This window comes from Argiope bruennichi, chromosome 10, assembly GCF_947563725.1.
Source record: "Argiope bruennichi chromosome 10, qqArgBrue1.1, whole genome shotgun sequence".
NCBI classification, from domain to species: domain Eukaryota; kingdom Metazoa; phylum Arthropoda; class Arachnida; order Araneae; family Araneidae; genus Argiope; species Argiope bruennichi.
In genome coordinates this window covers 105,684,335-105,706,867 of record NC_079160.1, presented here as the reverse complement: position 1 = coordinate 105,706,867, position 22,533 = coordinate 105,684,335, and the positions used below count along the sequence as shown (strand labels likewise).

Here is a 22,533-nt window from a genome sequence, read left to right as displayed (position 1 = left end):
TTTGAGTTCAAAACCTATTTCATCTCTTAATAAAGTATTTGAGAAAGAAATGATTATAATTTCAATCATAAGATAATCTATTGAAAAATTAATTGCACTGCTTAAGAAAAAATAAACAGGATTGTAATTTTAAAGTAACTTTAATTTCATACGAAAGTCTCATGTAAATTTACAATTTAGCATAATTATCTCTATTATTTAAATATTTGTCAAAGCATAGCTCAGGTGTTTTTAATCCTTCTGCCAAAAAATTTATGTTCAATGGCATTCATACACGCAGCGATCTCAGAATTTGTTTCAGTTAATGTCTTGTGTCAATACTGTCAATATCTGTATATTTATTCACTTCGAGATAACTTGACGTAACATTGTATTTCCCTCATACAATTCATGCAATTTCATACAAATTTCAGTGCAATTGCACCTTTTTTCCCCAAAAAAATAAATCCTTACACAATTTTCCAATTTGGACACCAAAGTAAAATTAGCTCGTGAAACATCATACGATACATATAAGTATCTGAAATGCCTCCAGAAAGATCTATCAAAATAGCCATTTATTGAAATTTTTTACGGGGTGGGTCATCTAACTTTTTGAATAACCTATGTAGTTTTAGTAAAAAATTAAACAAAGATTATATTTTTAAAATAAAATTCGATTTCCTAATGAAAGAGAACTTTAAGAAAACTGTTTTTATTACGTGTATTACTTTTGAATTCTATTTTTATAAAAGATTGCAGATTCTCCTTTTTTTTTAAGGTTAATTAAATTTTGTCTAGGGATTAAACGGAAGCTCTACAGATTTCAAATTATAATCAATCTCTTTTCAATTGTATCATTTCAAGAGTTAATAATTCAGCTTCTAGATGTATAAGACTACTTTAATTCAGTGAAAAAAACTTTTTGAAAATGAAGATTACACAATTGTATCAGTGAAATATCAAACAGGAATCTCGAGCATCTTACGTCCGTAGATCGTGGAAATTCATCAATAACATTCGAATCCTGACTCATAATCTACCTGTGATTGCAACTTAACAAAGACTAAACAAGTATTACTTAGTGTAAATTAGCTAACTTTTGTAGAAAACATGATTAAAATCATAAAGGTTGTCTCCTATCGAAGAGCAACCCTTTCATAACTAATCGTTCATATTTTTTTTCAAAATAAACACTGAAATTTACAATATATGCAACTTCAATATTGTAAATATTGAATATATGCAATTTTCAATATATGCAACGACATGAATGTGCAAGTTACTTGGGAAATATTCAATGCTAGCATTCTATAGAATTCCTAGATGTTTTCCTAGATTCCTAGATGTATACTACTTGATTATACTAAATATATTGTAGAAAGCATTTTATATATTATTGCAAACAATTTAATAGAATAATAAATTCTATTGAGACAAAATAATGAAAACAATATCTTGATAAAAAATTTTCTTAACTGCCTGCAATATTTAGAGTTACAAATTCTGGGATTTGCTCTTTATAACTCATTGAATATTAAAAATATATGAAATATTAAGAATGCATGGAATATTAAGAATACATGAAATATTAAGAATACATGAAATATTAAGAATACATTTTTAATCGATGATCATTCTATTGCATCCAAAATATTCTTATTCCTCAATTGGAAAATAAAACATTAGATTACGATATAATTTTCCATTTGCTCAAAGAAGTGTTTAAGACAGTAAAAGTTTATTGGCTTAATTTTTGTTTAAAAAGAAAATTTTCACAATTCATTATGCTGACAAAATTGATTATTTGAAATAGCAGACAGTGGCATTTCTAAGATATACTATTCCGATCACGTTGTTGTGAATACTGTTTAAAATTTATTAAACTTAATTGGATATTATAATCAAAGAAATCGCAGATGACTCATGTCTTTTGAAATTTTGTTAATTAACAAAATTTCTTATCAATGTAAGAACTGAAATTAAAAAATTAATAATAAGAAAAAGTTTATTTCTTTATTCTTCATTAATAAATAATATATTATATTTGCAGATGACAATTCCGGAGAAAAGGATGGTGAGTTATCAATATCAGAATTTTGCTTAAATATGAAACAAATATCACTTTTCTTGTTTCTACTTTGTTATTCGGGTTTACAAAAAATAAATATATATTATATTTTTTTTTTTACTAAAACTTCAAAGACAATAATTGAAATAATATTTATTGAGTCAATAATTTTAAATGAATTTCTACACTTTGTAAAATGTAATTCTTTTCACATCATAGAATAAATAATATAAATGTTTTATGGTATATTAATGAGAGTTTCAGAAATTTTGATAAAATCTGCATTGTATAAAATAATACTTGATATAAAAACGAGTATAAAAAATTATTAAAGAGATTAAAATAATTTCGTTTAAGATATGTATGATGGAGTATATAGCAAACAGAATGAATGAGGTTAAAATTTAATAATAAATAAAATTTATTTCTAATATTTATTGAGGCTGATGTCCTGCCATTTAAAATTTGATGACATTTTGTTAACAAATTGATTTACAATGTTTCAGAACCATGTTGAATTTAAAGGTTTTATGCTCAAAGGCTTTGTTCAAATGCTTATTAGATTTTATAGATGTTTAAACGTATCTTCAAGTTTCTAATTCCATCGAATGTAAAATTAATTTCCTTTATATTTTGAACCCACCGCAGCAAATATCAGTTCCTGCTGTATTTAACGATCATTCATTTTTCGTAATTTTTCATAAAAGTATAATAACAATATTAAAAATTTGGAAATTCTAGAAAGAATTTTCAAACAAATCAATTACGATAGGATCAAAAAACGAGTTTTTGGAAAATATAAATAAACTTATTTAAAATAACAAAATTGCATAAGAGACGAATAATAGATAATGCCACGAATTCTCATCTTTTCAAAGATCCTTCTTTCTTTTAATTGTTATTTGAAATTCAACTGAATAAAAAAATCAAATATATTCTAATAATAATCTTAAAATGATACTGTTATTAAAATAATGAAAAAAAAAATATTTTTTTTAGGTAAACATGGAAAGAAACGTAAGTAATAATATTTACAATTCTAAATTTATTGAAACGGAAAAACGGAAGAAAATGTCTAATATTAAGAATGAAATTAATTTGAGAAATAAATATTAGAAATTTACTTAAAAATGAAAAAATTAAACAATATCGCTTTTCTTATTTCTCCTTTATTATTCTGATTTACTAAAGTGAATGTGTAGTAGAATATTTCAGATAAAAATTATGTGAAAATAATTGAAATATGTATTTTGTGTGAATCTTTTTAAATGCATTAATACTGATTAAAATAGGCCATTTTTTTCATCTAAGAAAATAATATAAAATATCTGGGCTAGAATGAAATTTACCAAAATTTTGATAAAAGCAGTATAATATATTACATATGAAAAAGAAGATTGAAATAATTTCATTAAAATAAAATCAAAGTAATTTCGTTAAAGTAAGATTAAAATAATTTTGGTAAACATATATATAATAGATTATGTACTAAACGCAATTAAAGAAATTAAAATTTAATAATTAAAATGAGTGAAAAGTGTTTTATTTTTTATTTTTTTAATTAATCTTCTGCCTTCTTCTAAAATTTAACTAAATTTCATTAACGTACTCATATTTATCAAAATCTAAATAACGAATTTAATTTTTGTAATTGGGATACTTCAGTTTGGCACATTAAAATCGTTTCCATTTGCATGTTGTTTTTCAAAATATCCCTTAACTTTTGATCCGTATCATAATTCGTAACTTTAATTTGTGTTTCAGAAATATCTTCAATTTAAAGGTTTTAAGCTAAATCGTTGTTCCGCTGTTTCTTTCAAATGCGTTTTAGAATGTCTTTTTAAATTTTTAAATGGATTCTTCTAGTATAACAATTGAAAATAAAATTTATTTCCTTTATAATTTAGGGCCAACACATAGAATTTCAGTCATTGTTGTAATTTACGATCATTCATATTTTTTAGTATTTTTTTCTTAAAAATATAGATAGATTACCAAATTTTTTTAAAAATAAAGAAAAAATATCAAAAAGCATATACTATATGATTTATATACAAGTTAATGAAGATAAATAATAAAGTTATTTCAAATAATGTAACTATATAAGAGGTAATATAAATACTACAAATTCTCAATTTTTCAAACAATTGTATTTCTCTAAATTGCTACTAAAAGTTGAAATGATTAATTAATAAAATGTATCAGAAAACAATGTTTTTTTTTAAATTGATACATGTAATTAAAATAATAAACGAAATAATTTTTTCAAATAAACAAGGAAAAGAACGTAATTAACAATAATTGCAAATTTAAGTATTATGAAAATGGAAAATGAAAAAGACTAACATTTTTCTTTAAATAAATTAATGTAAAAATAGTTTTGAAACTTTTACATTATATGTGGAATATGTCAGAATATTTCCCGCATATCTTTCATTATGTTTATCCTCTTAATATTCAAATAATAAAATTAAAATTTCTATTTCAGACGGTAAAGGCCTTCTGTCATTGTTCGGCGGTAAGTTTTTATCTTTTAATAAGAACCTTATAATTGCCTCCCAAGAAGTGATATATTTTTATTTAGTATAGGCAGTATTTTCTGACATGTATTTCTTTTAATTCTTTTGAAAAATATATTATTCCATAGCATAAAATAAACTTTTTTTCAGTACTCATTGATTTGCATTTACAGAAACTTTAAGAGTGCATTCTTAATAGATAATCATTCTTTTTCCTATAAAATAAATTAGTTCCCAAAATATTGAACTTTTAGTTGACATCATGAATTTCGACTTGCTGAAACAAGTGTGAAAGGCACTTCATGCCTTCTGTAATTAAAACTGACTGGAAATTATAATCAAAGTAATTATAGATAAATGACATATTTTGAAAATTCGTTAAAAATAAAATAATTTATTATAGATAGCAGCAAAGATTTTAAATTTATGATTAAAAGAAGGTTATTTCATTAAGAGTAATGAATAATTAATATATTGTTATTTCAGATGATAATTCAGAAGGAAAAGAAGGTAAGTTATCAATATACAAATTTTACTTAAAAATAAAATGAATATTGCATTTCTTATTTCTACTTTATTATTGAAAAGATTCGTTGAAATTGAATGATATATTAGGGTAAAATTTAAAAAAAACTCTTATTCTATTTTTTTACTTTATTTCCGTCTTCAGCAAAAACAAATAAATTCCTTTTCTTCCCGACTCGTGAGCCTCCAATATACAACTGGACATGCGAAAAACTTGTATTTTCAAGGTTTCATATGCATTTGAAGTGATTGATATTCGCCATGTTAATGGTCATGGAGAATACAAATCGAATGGGGATCGAAGACATTTGAAATCAAAAGGCATATTGGTGGGAATAATAGGAATGCGTTTGCTGTTTATCATTTGTGGAAAACATTTATCGCAATCGGACGAACGATATGACAATGCATAAAATACGATCAAGACAAAATTCCTTTTTATATAATAGATATAATAATTATAATAATTGTACTATGCCTATAACCTGCGAGTAAGTGCAGGCAATAAGTTGGGAAAGTTTTATCTCTATCGTATGAACGGTATGGTAAAGAATAAAATACGAACTAACAACAATTCATTTTTATATATTAGATAAGCAAATTTTCCTGAAATGTTTTTCATGTAATAAATATTCTCCGACACATCAAAAAAATAAACTGTTCTTCAATATTCAATGGTTTGGATTTAATGAAATATTAAACATTCATTCTTAATAGGAAATTATTTGCTTTTCATATAAAATATTCTTATTCCACAAAATATATTAAAGCATTAGATTATATCACAAATTTCGACATGCCCATACAAAGGGGTAAGGCATTTAATAGATTATAATAATTAATTTAATCTAATATTGAAATTGATTAGAAATTATACAGTTGTGGCCAACATTGTGGACACATTTGAAAATCTTAACTTTGTATGCTTATAGAAATAGTTATATTTCAGAGAATGCAAACTCTTACATATCATTTTAAAGGGAATTTAATGTCGATTTCAATACAAAAAGCAAACTCCAAATATTTTCAATAAAAAAAGTTATTCTAGCTTTAATCTGAATAACAAACACAATCTTGAAGTGGATTGTTATTTCTAACTTTCCGACAAATCCTGTACTTTTTCTGGGAACCAATCAAATTTTACTAATTGCTAGCGGAAGCTGATATCATGTTTAAAGTTAGAAAAAGTCATTATCATGATTTTCTCTGTAGAAGGAAGATTGCTTTTTATGAAATTAAATTGAAAGTTAGAAGTTTCGTTAAACTTTTTAATACTATTGGAATTTTTGTAAATCTTTCTAATGTTTAGTCACGAAGCAATAACATCAAATAAAATAATATATTGGCACCTTGAAAGAGAACTAAGATTATTGTGTTACATGACTGTGGGCTTTCCTATGTTGAAATTGCAAAACAAGTGAGAAGTTCAGTGTCTACATTTCGTGTCCGTAAATTTTGTTTACAATATCAGGTGACATATTCAATAAAAAGCAAAGCAGGGAATGGCTAAAAAAAGATGCACCACATCTAAAAAACAAAAAGACTATGGCTCCAAGATAGAAGAACGACACCAGTGGCCTTCAGAAGTCAATTGAATGATTCTGGTATTTATGTCAGTTCAATAACAATCAGGAGAAGATTATTAGATATTAGAATAAGAGGTAGAATTAAGCGGAAAAATCTTTTTCTCAATTTACAACAACGTATTAAAAGATTACAGTGGCCAAAGGAATGTATTATTTGGACAGATCAACTGTGGTCACAACTTATATTCAGTAATGAAACAAACATATTGTTATTCAGTAGTGATGACGAAAATAGATAAAATATAGAATAGGCAAAGAGCCACATCCTGACTGAATTCAGGCAACTATGAAGAACTCAGTTAGTGTTATGATTTGGTCATGCATATCAGCAGAAATTATAGGTCTTCATGTTATCGATGGGACATTAAATGCAAGAAAGTACATTGGCACTATTCTAGAGCCAAAACTTCAACATTCCGTCAGTGATCTATCTCTCAACAACACATCATATATTTTTCATCAGTATTCAGCTGCTTGCCACGCAGCAAAAATTTCGAAATCGTGATGTAGTACAAAGAGAATTGAATTATTATAATGGCCAAGAAACAGTGACCTCAAAGTTTCTGAAATTTTTCCTGACCTCAAAATTTTTGAAAGACTTATGGCACCGTTTGAAAACTCTTATACGTATAAAACAGAATTGAGGCTAAAATTGTTTCCTAGGATCATGCAATAACGAAAGAAGAGTTTAATCATCTCGGCAGCTCAATAAAAAATCAAAAACATCAGTCTGAAGTTGTAATAAAAGTAAAAACTGCTGCTCGACTAAGTACTGATGACTCACTGCAATCATCAACATCTAATGTGTCTAGATAATTATTGCCACTCAACTTTTTTGGTATTGCAAATATTTAAATTTTGCTTTTTGTATTGAAATCAGCATTAAATTCTCTTTAAAATGATAAAAAAGAGTTTGCATTTTGTGAAACGTAACGTTTTCTATAAACATACTTATTTAGAAAACATAACGATTTTCAAAAGTGTCAACATTTTTATGTCCACCACTGTAATCACAGTAGTTATAGATAAAGGAAATATTATGAAATATTTTTTTAAATATAAAATAGTTCACCAAAGATAACAAAAAAATTTGAAAACTAAATATTAAAAAGAAGGTTATTTCATTAAATGTTATGAATAATGAATATATTGTTATTCCAGATGATGATTCCGGAGAAAAAGGAGGTAAGTAGACAATATATCAATTTTTCTTAAAAATGGAAAAAAATAATACTGCTTTTTTATTTCTAATTTATTATTGTGAGTTACAAAAAATAATATATATTACAATTACTTCAATAAACGTTTATAGGAAATGATGAAAATATAATATAGGTCAAAAAATATATAGATAGCATATAAATAAATATATCGAAACATATATAGACAGAAAAATATAATTTGTCTCTTCTAACAGAATAATACAAAATATTTTTGGTATAATGGAATTTTTCGAAAATTTGATAAAGGCATTATAATAGTTTTAGATGTAAACTGAAAATAAATATTTAATGAGGAGTTTAAAATAATTTCGTTGAATGATATATATAATGGATTATATAGTAAATGTAAAGAAAGAAATTAAAAAATAATGATTAGTGAAAAATGTTTCCCGATTTTTATTTATGCTGCTTTCTTGCTTTTTAAAATATAACTAATATTCGTAAGAGAAGTAAAATCTTTCAATCTCTAATGGTCGGATATAATTTTTCATTGAGTTATCTCAGTTGTTTGGCACTAAATATTCATGTAATTTGAAATTTTATTAAAATTATCGCTTTGCATTTGACCGATATCCTAAGTATAAACTTATATATTATAGTGTATTATAATATATAATATATAACCCTTATTATAGTGTTTGGGAACGATTTTGTATTTGAAATTTTATTCTCATACGTAATTTTTTTGCTTCACTTTAATGCTTTTTAAATATTTAAACCGAATCATCCCGTTTCGACTTCCAATGAAAGTAAAGATAATCTTCTTGACATTTTAGGCCAATGGCCTCAAAATTCAGTTATTGCTGCATTTGTTGATTTTTTTTTTCAAAATTTAATGGTTGTATATAATTTTTTAATTCCCATATTTCTGTCAATTGACACTAAAAATCATTCTTATTTGAAATTTTTTGAAGTAACTCTTCACAGATGACACATATCCTAAGTAGGAACTTTAATTCACAATGTTTCAGAATGATGCTGAATGTAAAGGTTTTATGTTCAAGCACTTTGCTGTAAAGCTTATTAGAAGATCTTTATAGATGTTTAAGCTGAATCTTCCATTTTCTAATTTAATAGAATGTAAAATTAATGTCCTTTATATTTTGAACCCACCGCAGCAAACTTCAATTCCTGCTGTATTTTACGATACTTCATTTTTCGTATTTTTTCATAAAAGTATAATAATAATATTTAAAATTAATAAATTCTAGAAAGAATTTCCAAACAAATCAATTACGATAGGATCAAAAAACGAGTTTTTGGAAAATATCAATAAAATTATTTAAAATAACAAAATTGCGTAAGAGACGAATAATGCATAATGCCATGAATTCACATCTTTTCAAACGTCCTTCTTTCTTTAAATTGTTATTTAAAATTCAACTGAATATAAAAATAAAATATATTCTAATAATGTTCTTAAAATGATATTGTTATTAAAATAATGAAAAAAAAATTTTTTTTTAGGTAAACATGGAAAAAAAAGTAAGTAATATTATTTACAATTCTAAATTTAATGAAACGGAAAAACGGGAGGAAATGTCTAATATTAAGAATGAAATTAATTTCAGAAATAAATATAAGAATTTTACTTAAAAATGAAAAAAATTAAACAATATTGCTTTTCTTATTTCTCCTTTATTATTCTGATTAACTAAAGTGAATGTGTATTAGAATATTTCAGATAAAAATTATGTGAAAATAATTGAAATATATATTTTGTGTGAATCTTTTTAAATGCATTAATACAGATTAAAATATGCCATTTTTTTCATCTAAGAAAATAATATAAAATATCTATGCTAGAATGAAATTTTCCAAAATTTTGATCAACGCAGTATAATATATTAGATATCAAAAAGAAGATTGAAATAATTTCATTAAAATAAAATCAAAGTAATTTCGTTAAAATAAGATTAAAATAATTTCGGTAAACATATATATAATAGATTATGTACTAAACGCAATTAAAGAAATTAAAATTTAATAATTAAAATGAGTGAAAAGTGGTTTATTTTTTATTTTTTAATTAATCTTCTTCCTTCATCTAAATTTTAACTAAATTTCCTTAACGTACTCATATTTATCAAAATCTAAATAACGAATATAATTTTTGTAACTGAGATACTTCAGTTTGGCACATTAAAATCCTTTCCATTTGCTTTTTGTTTTTCAAAATATCCCTTAACTTTTGATCCGTATCATAATTCGGAACTTTAATTTGTGTTTCAGAAAAATCTTCAATTTAAAGGTTTTAAGCCAAATCGTTGTTCCGCTGTTTCTTTCAAATGCGTTTTAGAATGTCTATTTAAATTTGTAAATGGATTCTTCTAGTATTCCAATTGAAAATAAAATTTATTTCCTTTATGTTTTAGGGCCAACACATAGAATTTCAGTTATTGTTGTAATTTACGATCATTCATATTTTTTCGTATTTTTTTCTTAAAAATATAGATAGATTATAATTTTTTAAAAATAAAGAAAAAATATCAAAAAGTATATACTATATGATTTATATACAAGTTAATGAAGGTAAATAATAAAGTTATTTCAAATAATATAACTATATAAGAGATAATATAAATACTAAAAATTCTCAATTTTTCAAACAATTGTATTTCTCTTAATTGCTATTAAAAGTTGAAATGATTAATGAATAAAATGTATCAGAAAACAATGTTTTTTTAAAATTGATACATGTAATTAAAATAATAAACGAAATAATTTTTTCAGATAAACAAGTAAAAGAACGTAATTAACAATAATTGCAAATTTAAGTATTTTGAAAATGGAAAATGAAAAAGTCTAACATTTTTCTTTAAATAAATTAATGTAAAAATAGTTTTGAAACTTTTACATTATATGTGGAATATGTCAAAATATCTCCCTCATATCTTTCATTATCTTTATCCTCTTTATATTCAAATAATAAAATTAAAATTGCTATTTCAGACGGCAAAGGCCTTCTGTCATTGTTCGGCGGTAAGTTTTTATCTTTTAATAAGAACCGTATAATTACCTCACAAGAAGTGATAACTTTTTATTTAATATAAGCAGTGTTTCCTGACATGTATTTCTTTTAATTCTTTTGATAAATATATTGTTCCATAGCATAAAATAAACTTTTTTTTCAAAACTCATTGATTTGCATTTACAGAAACATTAAGAGTGCATTCTTAATAGATAATCACTCTTTTTTCCTACAAAATAAATCAGTTCCCAAAATATTGAAATTTTAGTTGACATCATGAATTTCGACTTTCTGAAACAAGTGTGTAAGGCACTTAATGCCTTCTGTAATTAAAACTGACTGGAAATTATTATCAAAGTAATTATAGATAAATGACATTTTTTGAAATTTCGTTAAGAATAAAATAATTTATTATAGATAGCATCAAAAATTTTAAATTTATAAAAAGAAAACTTTTATTTCATTAAGTGTAATGAATAATTTATATATTGTTATTTCAGATGATAATTCCGGAGGAAAAGGTAAGTTATCAATATACGACTTTTACTTTAAAATGAAATGAATATCGCATTTCTTATTTCTACTTTATTATTGAAAAGATTCGTTGAAATTAAATGATATATTAAGGTGAAATTTAAAAAAAAACACATTTATTCTATTTTTTTACTCTATTTCCGTCTTCAGCAAAAACAAATAAATTTCTTGTCTTCCCGACTCGTGAGCCTCCAATGTACAACTGGACATGCGAAAAACTTTTATTTTCTAGGTTCACTATGCACTTGAAGTGATTGATATTCGCCATGTTAATGGTCATGGAGAATACAAGTCGAGTGAGGATTGCAGACATTTGAAATCAAAAGGCATATTGGTGGGAATAATAGGAATGCGTCGAATGAGCACATCTTCTCCATTCGACTTTCCGTTCATAATAGTTGCATTCGATTCTTGATGGATTTGATCTTCTGATTCTGAAGGACGTTAATTTGCAATTTGTAAACGATCTGCTTTATTGCTTGTTTGTCGTTGCTCATTTAATTTACTATTTCGAATTCTTTTATTTCTACTTTCTGCGCTTGTAGATATACTAAGTGATGAGCGTTTGGGAGGTATATTTTTTGACGAAGAAATTAACACTATATACGCTTGCATAACCGAAATATCGTTTGTCGAGTAGCTGAATAAATAGAAAAATTGCTGTTTGCACAGGAAAATTTCCATTGTAAATATCTGGCCTTGATCGGCATCGATAATAATCACTATATTTTGTATGTCTGAAATAAATTCTGAATTATATAAGAGGTTCGATGCAGCTGAAATATTTTGTCCATTGAATGACAATATATTGTGCATATGACTATTCATTAAAGAAATTAAAAGAATTAGCGCTTTCACTAAATATTTTCGATTTCATTTCGCTCATGTTGACTTGCATCGATGAAAATAATTTTATTTTATTCGATACATGTGCGATTAACTCCGAATGACATTTGTTGTTTGGTGTTTATTATTTATGGAAAAATTTTAACGCAGTTGCATGAATGTTATGACAGTGCATAAAATACGATCAAACAAAAAATCTTTTTTATGTAATAGATATTATAATTATAATAATTGTACTATGCCTGCAACCTTTGAGCAAGTGCAGGCAATTAGTTGGCAAAGTTTTATTTCAATCGGATGAACTTTATGGCAACGAATAAAATACGAACAAACAAAAATTTATTTTTTTATATTAGATAATCAAATTTTCCTGATATGTTTTTCAGGTAATTCTTTAGATAAATATTCTGTGACACAGCATCAAATAAACTGTTCTTCAATATTCATTGGATTGGATTTAATGAAATATTAAGAATGCATTCTTAATAGATAATCATTTGCTTTTCATAAAAAATATTCTTATTCCACAAAATATATTAAAGCGCTAGATTACATCATAAATTTTGACGAATAATCAAGGCAAAATAAATTATAATCAAGGTAATTACAGATAAATGAAATATTTTGAAATATGCTCTTTAAATATAAAACAGTTCATCAAAGATAACTACAGAAATCGAAAACAAATATTAAAAAGAAAGTTATTTCATTATGAATAATGAATATATTGTTATTTCAGATGATGATTCAGGGGAAAAAAAAGGTAAGTAGTCAATATATAAATTTTACTTAAAAATGAAAAAAAAATACTGCTTTTTTTATTTCTAATTTATTATTGGGAGTTACAAAAAATAATATATATTACAATTACTTCAATAAACATTTATAGAAAATGATGAAAATATAACTTTTTTGTGAATATTTCAAATATAATAATATATATAGAAAAATATAATTTGTCTCTTCAAACAGAATAAAACAAAATATTTTTGATATAATGGAATTTTCGGAAATTTTAATAAAAGCAATTAATATTTCAGATATAAATGGAGAATTAATATTTAATAAGGAGATTAAATTAATTTCGTTGAAGATATATATGATTGATTATATAGTAAATGTAAAGAAAGAAGTTAAAAAACAATAATAAGACATACATGTTTTGTGATTTTTATTTATGTTTATTTCTTGCCTTTTAAAATATAACTAATATTCGCTAGAGAAGTAATATCTTTCAAACTTTAATGGTCGGATATAATTTTTAATTGAGTTATCTCAGTTTTTCGGCAATAAAATTCCATGTAATTTAAAATTTTGCAAAAAGTCTCACTTAACATTTTACCGATATCCTAAGTAGAAACATATATTATAATGTATTATAATGTATAACCCTTATTATAGTGTTTCGGAACGATTTTGTATTTAAAATTTTATGCTAAAACGTTATTTTTCTGTTTCCCTTTCATGCGTTTTAAATATTTAAACCGAATCATCTCGTTTCGAGTTCAAATGAAAGGAAAAATAATCTTCTTTATATTTTAGGCCAATGGCATCATAATTCAGTTATTGCTGTATTTTGCTATCAGTCATGTTTTTTCTAATAATTTTCGTAAAAATAATAAAAAAGATTCAAAAAATTTAGAATGTATTGTTGAAAGAAATGTTACTAGAAATCATCAATAAATATATTTCAAATAATATAACTGTATAAGAGATAGTATAAATACATCCAATTCCCAATTTTTTAAACATAACTATTTCTTAAAATTGTTAAAACAATTTTATTAAGCAAAAGAAAAGAAGAAATGTCTTTGAAAAAACATTTCTTGAAATAACATACGCTATTAAAATAATGATGCATTTTTTTTTAGATAAGCCCGGAAAGAAACGTAAGTAATGATGTTTACAAATTTAAATCTTTTAAAAACGAGACATTGAATTCACTAATTTATTTAAATTAATTAATCATCCTAAAAATAGTTTAGAAAATTTTGATATTGTATGGTAAACATTTAGCATTAACTTGTTATTTCAGTAACTTTAAAAACACAAGTAAAATATCAGCTTATCAAAAGGGGGGATTTAAAGCTAAAGTTTTTGGTTTTTAAAAAATGCCATTTAAGTAATGGATGATTTTAATGAGCATTTACTAATTATTTTCTCGCAAAAGTGGTAGAAATTAATAAATGGTTATTTTTTTTCTTCTATTTTCGTAATACTAAATCATTAATAATAATATTTATATTTTGTATGAGTGAAATAAACTCTGAATAATATAAGCGGCTCGATGCAGCTGAAATATTGTGTCCATTGAAAGACAATATATTATGCATATGACTATTCATTAAAGAAATTAAAGGAATTAGCGCTTTCACTAAATATTTTCGATTTCATTTCACTCATGTTGATTGGCATCGTTAATAATTATTTTATTTTATTTCATATATGTGCGATTAACTCCGAATGATATTTGCCGTTTGCTGTTTATTATTTGTGGAAAACTTTTAACGCAATCGGACGAACGGTATGGCAATGCATAAAATACGATCAAGACAAAATTCCTTTTTATATAATAGATATAATAATTATAATAATTGTACTATGCCTATAACCTTCGAGTAAGTGCAGGCAATAAGTTGGCAAAGTTTTATCTCAATAAGATGAACGGTATAGCAATGAATAAAATACGAACGAACAAAAGTTTATTTTTATATATTAGATAAGCAAATTTTCAATAAATGTTTTACATGTAATTCTTTAGATAAATTTTATGCTACACAGCATAAAATAAACTGTTCTTCAATATTCATTGGATTGGATTTAATGAAATTTTAAGAATGCATTCTTAATAGATAATCATTTGCTTTTCATACAAAATATTCTTAATCAACAAAATATATTAAAGCGTTAGATTACATTGGAAATTTCTACAAATAATCAAGGTAAAATAAATTATAATCAAGGTAACAATAAATTTTAATCAAGTTAATTATAGTTAAATGAAATTTTTTGAAATATTCTCTTTAAATATAAAATAGTTCGTCAAAACTAACAGCAGAAATTGGAAACTAATATTAAAAAGAAAGTTATTTCATTATGAATAATGAATATATTGTTGTTTCAGATGATGATTCAGGAGAAAAAGAAGGTAAGTAGTCAATATATAAATTTTACTTAAAAATGAAAAAAAAATATATTGCTTTTTTTTATTTCTAATTTATTATTGGGAGTTACAAAAAATAATATATATTACAATTACTTCAATAAACATTTAAAGAAAATGATGAAAATATATCTTTTCTGTGAATATTTCAAATGTAATAATATAAGAAAAATATAATTTGCCTCTTCTAACAGAAAAACACAAAATATTTTTGGTAAAATGGAATTTTCCGAAATTTTGATAAAAGCAATATAATATTTCAGATATAAATGGAAAATTAATATTTAATAAGGAGATTAAAATAATTTTGTTGAATGATGTATATGATGGATTATGTAGTAAATGTAAAGAAATAAGTTAAAAAATAATAAGAAGTGAAAAAATGTTTTGTGATTTTTATTTATGCTGTTTTCTTGCCTTTTAAAATATTACTAATATTTGTTAGAGAAGTAATTCTTTCAAATCAGATATAATTTTTAATTGAATTATCGCAGCTATTTGGCACTAAAAATCCGTGTAATTTGAAATTTTATTAAAAGTATGGCTTCACATTTGACCGATAGCCTAAGTAGAAATTTATATAATATAGTGTATTATAATATATAACCCTTATACTAGTGTTTTGCAACGATTTTTTATTTAAAATGTTATTCTAAAACGTTATTTGTCTGTTTCACTTTAAAGCTTTTCAAATATTTAAACCAAATTTTCTAATTTCGAGTTCAAATGAAAGGAAAAATAATCTTCTTTATATTTTAGGCCAGTGGCATCATAATTCAGTTATTGCTGTATTTTACTATCAGTCATGTTTTTTCCAATTATTTTCGTAAAAAGCATAAAAAAGATTCAAAAAAATTTAGAATGTATTGTTGAAAGAAATGTTACTAGAAATCATCAATAAATATATTTCAAATAATATAACTGTATAAGAGATAATATAAATCCTTCCAATTTTCAATTTTTCAAACATAACTATTTCTTAAAATTGCTAAAAAAAATTTTACTGAGAAAAAATGAAATATCTTTGAAAAAGATTTCCTGAAATAACATACGTAATTAAAATATTGATACAAATATTTTTTTAGATAAGCACGGAAACGAACGTAAGTAATGATATTTACAAATTTAAATCTTTTAAAAACGAGACATTGAATTCAGTAATTTATTTAAATTAATAAATCATCGGAAAAATAGTTTAGAAATTGTTTATATTATATGGTAAACATTTAGCCTTAACTTCTTATTTCAATAACTACAAAAAAGAAGCAAAATATCAGCTTATCAAAACTTGAAATTTAAAGCTAAAGTTTTAGGTTTTTAAAAAATGCCATTTAAGTAATAGATGATTTTAATGAGTATTTACTAATTATTTTCTCGCAAAAGTGGTAAAAATTAATAAATTGTTATTTTATCTTCTATTTTCGTAAAATCAATTCAAATATCAAGAGCTAATATATTTGATATAGAGTTTCATTAACTTTCATACAGAAAGAATTCGCAGAGAATATTTTCAATCATATTACACTTAATATCATATTTCTCTGAAATGTTTGAGGGAGTTTTTGATAATGTTAACTTTTTTATCAATATATGATGTTTCAAAAACACTAGTACATCTCTTATCTTTATCATTTTAGTATTCAAATAAATAAATTGCAACTGTTATTTGAGACGGTCAGGCCTTCTGTCATTATTGGGCTGTGAATTTTATTCATTAAAAAAACAGTACAATTCCTTCAAAAGAAGTGATAATTGTTAATTAAATATGCAATTATTTCTCATTAATTTCTTTTATAAATATTTTGTGACATAGCATGAAGTAGTTTCGAAATTAAAATTAATGTTGTTTTTATTCTTGGCACACCCCATCAAATTTCATTATTGCTATATTTCGAGAAAATTCTAATTTTTAAAAATTGATTTCGTAAAATTATATAAAGAATATTAAAAAATATTTTTCTTCAATTAAAAAGGTCAAATACATCATGATAAAGAAACAATGTAGTGGCACACATGAATAAAGATTTCTGAAATAATATTACTATATAAGATATAGTTTAAATATCATGATTCACAATTTTTTTAAAAAATTCTTTATATTGGTAATCAAAATTTAACTCACTAAAAAAATTTGATAGCAAATAATTTCTTAAAACAGTATATGTAACGAAAATAATGAAACATATAATTATTTTTAGATCAACATGGAAAAGAACGTAAGAAATAATTCTAACAAAACTAAGAATTTTGCAAATGAAAAATTTAAATTAATTAACATTATTTAAATTTATTAATCACAGAAAATTTGCTAAAACATTTTACATTATACTGGCACTATCTGTCACATCATTAGTTACAAAACTACACTCAAAATTTCAGCTTGCCAGAAGATGACATATAAAGCTCTAAATTTGCGAATAAAAGTATGGCTTTTGTCACTAATGGGATAATGGATAATTAAAATCTCTTTTATTAATTAGAAAATTCTTAATGTCATGTTTTTATTTCAAAAAATCTAAATGCTTAGTTAATTTTTAAAGCTTAGTTTTATTTCATTGAAAATTTTAATATTTTACTTTTTTAACATAAAAAGCTAATTTAAATGTTTCCATTGATCCATATTTAGAATTATTATTGAAAGCTTATCTGCTTTCTTAAGCATAGGATAAGTTATCTACTATATTGAGAGTAAATTAAAATGCAACTTATTAACAATTTTAAATTCTTTTTATGTTAAAACAATTCAGCACAAGTTCAAAATGTACCGTACATTTTCTTTGTCGAAATATAAGAATCGCGTTTCCTTTTTTCGCAGACATTCTGAAAAATATGTTATTATTATATCATTATTATTATAGTTTATGTCATTAACATATCGTTATTATTATAATTTTTGTTATTAATATATCGTTATTATTATCGTTTATGTTATTATTATCTTTATTATGTTATTATGCTATATTTATATTTTAATAATAAAAAATGAGCTTCAGAAACAGATAAATGTTAAAAAAGAAAAAAATATATTTTCCTATAAACATTATTAGTAAGTAATGAGTTGGAACTTTTATTTTTCTTATCAGATAAATCAAAGAAGGACTCTGAAAGTAAGTAAACTTATTCAGAATAAAAAGAAAATACAAATTGCAATTTGAAGAATGTATTATTAATACGTATATTATGGTTTGAATTAATTTTGTACTTAATAATGTAAAGTTAATATAATATTTTTCATTCCATATCTTTAAAGAGTGTATATATACTGGATTTGTAAGTAACTGACTGATTTAAAGTGAAGATTAAAGAAAACACAAAACATAGATTTATACATCGAACAATTCATATCAGCTAAATTTATCATATACATAATCTTATATTGAAAAAATAAATTTAATTTCATATTTGATATTAAAAGGTTATAAATGACAGCTTCTCAAACAGATCTCAGAATTTTAAGAGTAATTTCTTGCTCTACGGTTGATAATTTTTAAATAATTGTCATACTAAATGCCCCATCCCTTTAATGCAGAAATATAAAATTTTAAAAAATAAAGAAATATTTTCATTAATTTTTAAGCACGGAGTTATATCAGTGGTTCTGAGAGTGAATCATATAAGAGTCTGTATATTAGCAATCAACTGATGGCTAAAAAAAAATACGGTTTAAGATCTTTCGACACTGGATATGCTGAACTTTAAAATAATTTTTTTTTAATTTGGAATAAATTTCTTTTGGCACTATATTATTTTTTAGACAAATGTGTTTGATTATGCCTGAATAAGTCATCATAATTTAATGCCTGTAAACAAAATATATCATATTACAATATTTAATGAAATGATACATAATATATCATATTACAATAATAAATGACGGATGTTTTATACAAAATTTAGATGAAATTATTCAATTTACAATTAAAATAAATTTTGAGTAACTTTCTAATGCCTTTGCTTTTACAATAGAAGAAGGAGGTGATAAGTAGAAAATATCTTTTATTTTCAAATATAAATGTGTTAACATTTTTTATTTATATTATTTGGTATTCAGACATCCGAAATCTAGAAAAGTTCCAATCCATTAGATAATATCCGGGGGGGGGGGGAATCCTGTCAGAATCGTCAACTCGTGAAATTATCATCTAATTCCAAACATTTATTTTTTTAAAAAAATATTATTAAACATTATTTAAAAAATAATTCAAATTATAATTTAGTTTTAATCATTCAATCACAAAAACGATGTTGATATAGGATATACAATTGAATATAAACTTTGTATTCTTTACAAAGCGTTACTAAAATTTTGAGCACATTGATAATAATTAAGCATGTTTCTTCAAAGAAAAATGCTCATGTTATTTATGTTCAATGACATAAAAAAATATTCTTCATACTAATAGCTACATCTTAAAGACAGCATATTTTTTGAGAATATTTTAATTAGTCAAAGCACATTTAAGATCGTTTTTCGTTTTGGTATTAAGTATATAGTTTGTGCCCAAAAACTCATTTATCGCCATGAAATTGCGATATAAAATGCATCAAATAACTGCTTTTCAATTCGAAAATATTTACTGTGCCCAAATTATTAACAATAACTGAAAATGAAATCAAGTAATAAAAATCACGAATTTGGCTATACTAACGGATTATTAAAATTTCTAAAGTTCTTCTATTTACAGCAAAGATTTACAAATTATTATTTTTAACAAATTATTAAAGAAATTTCATATATGTTATCAGTTTTTCAAAATAACATTAATATCTCCATTATAAAAAGTTTCCATTATTGTATAGCATATTTCTACGCATTAGAAATATTAATAAGCAACGAAAAAAATATTGTATTTAAATTGTGCATTGATTCTAATGGTTTCCATTGATCATATTTTTATTTTTAATAGTGAGGAAAGATATAATATTGACGTTATTGGAAGATTAAATTAATTGAAAGCTAATATACTTGCAATGTTAATATGACACTATTCTTTAAAAAAATCAAACTTTTCTTGCCTTTCAGATAATTATATAATTTCCGATTACAGTTAACATATTTCCTCTATATCGCATTCAGAATGCTTTCAATCATTTCATAGCAAAACCAGTTTCTTGCACAGTATATTCATCAATTATTTAGTGTTTATTTAGCACAGAGTTAAAATGTTAGAATTAAAAATTTTGAACTATGTCAGGAATCTTGCAGGAAAAAAGTCATTTCATATTTTACATTGTGCTATATGAAAACCAAAAAACCTAATTACCATAATTATTTTACGTATTCACACAGACTTTATTTTTTGTTGAATTTTTGTATGTTATGTTTATTCAATTTATGATAGTCAAATATGAATTCAGTATGTCTGATTATTAATTGTTAGGCTATTATCTAATTATCTTGGAGCAGAAGTGGTAATAATTAATTAGAAGAATATTATTTCTTCTAGGTTTGTTTAATAAATTCAACTTAAAAAAACCTGAAAAATTTTTATTAACTTTTGTCTAAAAATAATTGTAGGATACGAATTTTTTTCGAATTGAATACGAAGTATTTTTCTGGCAACTTTTCTATCAATGTGTGGTGTTACAAAATCATCCTATAATATTTAATCATCTTTATGTGTAAATAATAATAATTAAATTCATTTTTCAGGCTTGCCAGACATCTTTTCATTGCTGACAGGTAAGTCTAATTTTTCAACTACAAACTAAATCGTTTTTTCCATAAAAGTTGTAAATAAATTACGTAAACAGTGATTTAGCATAAAAGTGATCCGTTAAAGGCATTTTCTACCCCCCCCCCCTTTGATAAATAATTTGAAATATAGAGGAAATTCGACTTTTCTGCAAAACTCATGAAATTTCATTTACAAGAATTTTTCAAATGTTTTATTTTTAGCTTTTGATAAATATTCAATAATAGAATTAAAAGTCGATTGTTCGGAAAAATTCATGAATTTGCATATATAGAAATTTTAAAAATGTATTATTTATAAATGATAATTCACTTATAATGAAAAACACTTTTATAATTCCTTCAAAATTGTAAAAACGCTTCAATTTTGAAATTAATCTCCTATATGTTTATATGCGTGACTTTAATGCATTGCATAAAAAAAGGAATAGAAAAACTTTTTGTTCATTAATCTATAAAGGTAAAGCATTTGAAATTATTAATAAATGATATTTCTCTTTTGATACAAAAATTCTTATAACTCCATGAAAATGTTAACTGAACGGCAGTTTAAAGCTTAATAATCAACATCTCATGAACAGAAAGAACTTAAATACATCTTGACATAAAATAATAATAATAAAAAAAACATTCACAGTTCTCTATGTTATCAAAGCAAAGCATTTGAAGTACCAGAAATTAGAAAAAATTCCCAATCAATTTAATTCTGAATTCTTTGATGTGAATATTTTCGAAATGTATTAAAACAGACTGAAAATTAAAATTAAAAAAATTATACAGAAATGATATATTTCGAAATTTTGATAAAAGCAGGGTTTGTTACTAAACGTAAAAATGGAAATTAAAACTTAATAACAATAATAAACCGAATAAAAATAAGCATTAAATTTTAATTGCAAAAAAATGTAGCAAAAATATTAAGATGTAGCAGCATTGGAGTTCTAAAAGTCCAATATATCTTTCTTTTAAAGGTTGCTGATTCAGAAAAGTTTTACTTTTTTAGTTAGTTTCATAAATATTGCTTAAATTTTATGGTTTGTAGTTTCTTAACAATAATAAAATAATTTCAATTAATATCATGCATAATTAATATGACGAAATACATTATTATTACAGGTGGTGGATCTGGAGGATTATTAGGTAAGTGTTCATTATCACGAAAGAAATATATTAGTTAAGAATAAAGCGCAAAGTAAATATTCTTTTATTATTATTTTTTAACTTCATTCGAATTTCCTGGAAAAAAATATATATTAGAATGTCTTCTCATCAAAATCTTACAGAAATTATTAAAATATAAATAAATTAGTGCTAAAAATTTATAATTGGTTTGGAACAAACTGAAAAATAGGAATCAAGAAGCATACATAAAGAAGGTAGAACGCAGGAAGAATTTTGACAAAAACTGGATTAGATATTTA

The 22,533-nt window shown here is 23.8% G+C and overlaps 1 protein-coding gene across 1 annotated transcript in view; it reads left to right on the top strand.

The window, feature by feature from the left end:
- The window catches only part of LOC129987695 (collagen alpha-2(V) chain-like), a 170,000-nt gene that overhangs the window by 139,658 nt on the left and 7,809 nt on the right, over positions 1 to 22,533 (top strand). The window contains exons 90-104 of the mRNA XM_056095646.1: positions 2,033 to 2,056; positions 3,050 to 3,067; positions 4,539 to 4,568; positions 5,056 to 5,079; positions 7,842 to 7,865; positions 9,371 to 9,388; positions 10,856 to 10,885; positions 11,375 to 11,395; positions 12,994 to 13,017; positions 14,126 to 14,143; positions 15,379 to 15,402; positions 16,503 to 16,520; positions 18,501 to 18,524; positions 21,071 to 21,100; positions 22,229 to 22,252. Of these exons, the coding sequence (XP_055951621.1) occupies positions 2,033 to 2,056; positions 3,050 to 3,067; positions 4,539 to 4,568; positions 5,056 to 5,079; positions 7,842 to 7,865; positions 9,371 to 9,388; positions 10,856 to 10,885; positions 11,375 to 11,395; positions 12,994 to 13,017; positions 14,126 to 14,143; positions 15,379 to 15,402; positions 16,503 to 16,520; positions 18,501 to 18,524; positions 21,071 to 21,100; positions 22,229 to 22,252 (351 nt within the window). The remainder of the gene's footprint in view (positions 1 to 2,032; positions 2,057 to 3,049; positions 3,068 to 4,538; positions 4,569 to 5,055; positions 5,080 to 7,841; positions 7,866 to 9,370; positions 9,389 to 10,855; positions 10,886 to 11,374; positions 11,396 to 12,993; positions 13,018 to 14,125; positions 14,144 to 15,378; positions 15,403 to 16,502; positions 16,521 to 18,500; positions 18,525 to 21,070; positions 21,101 to 22,228; positions 22,253 to 22,533) is intronic.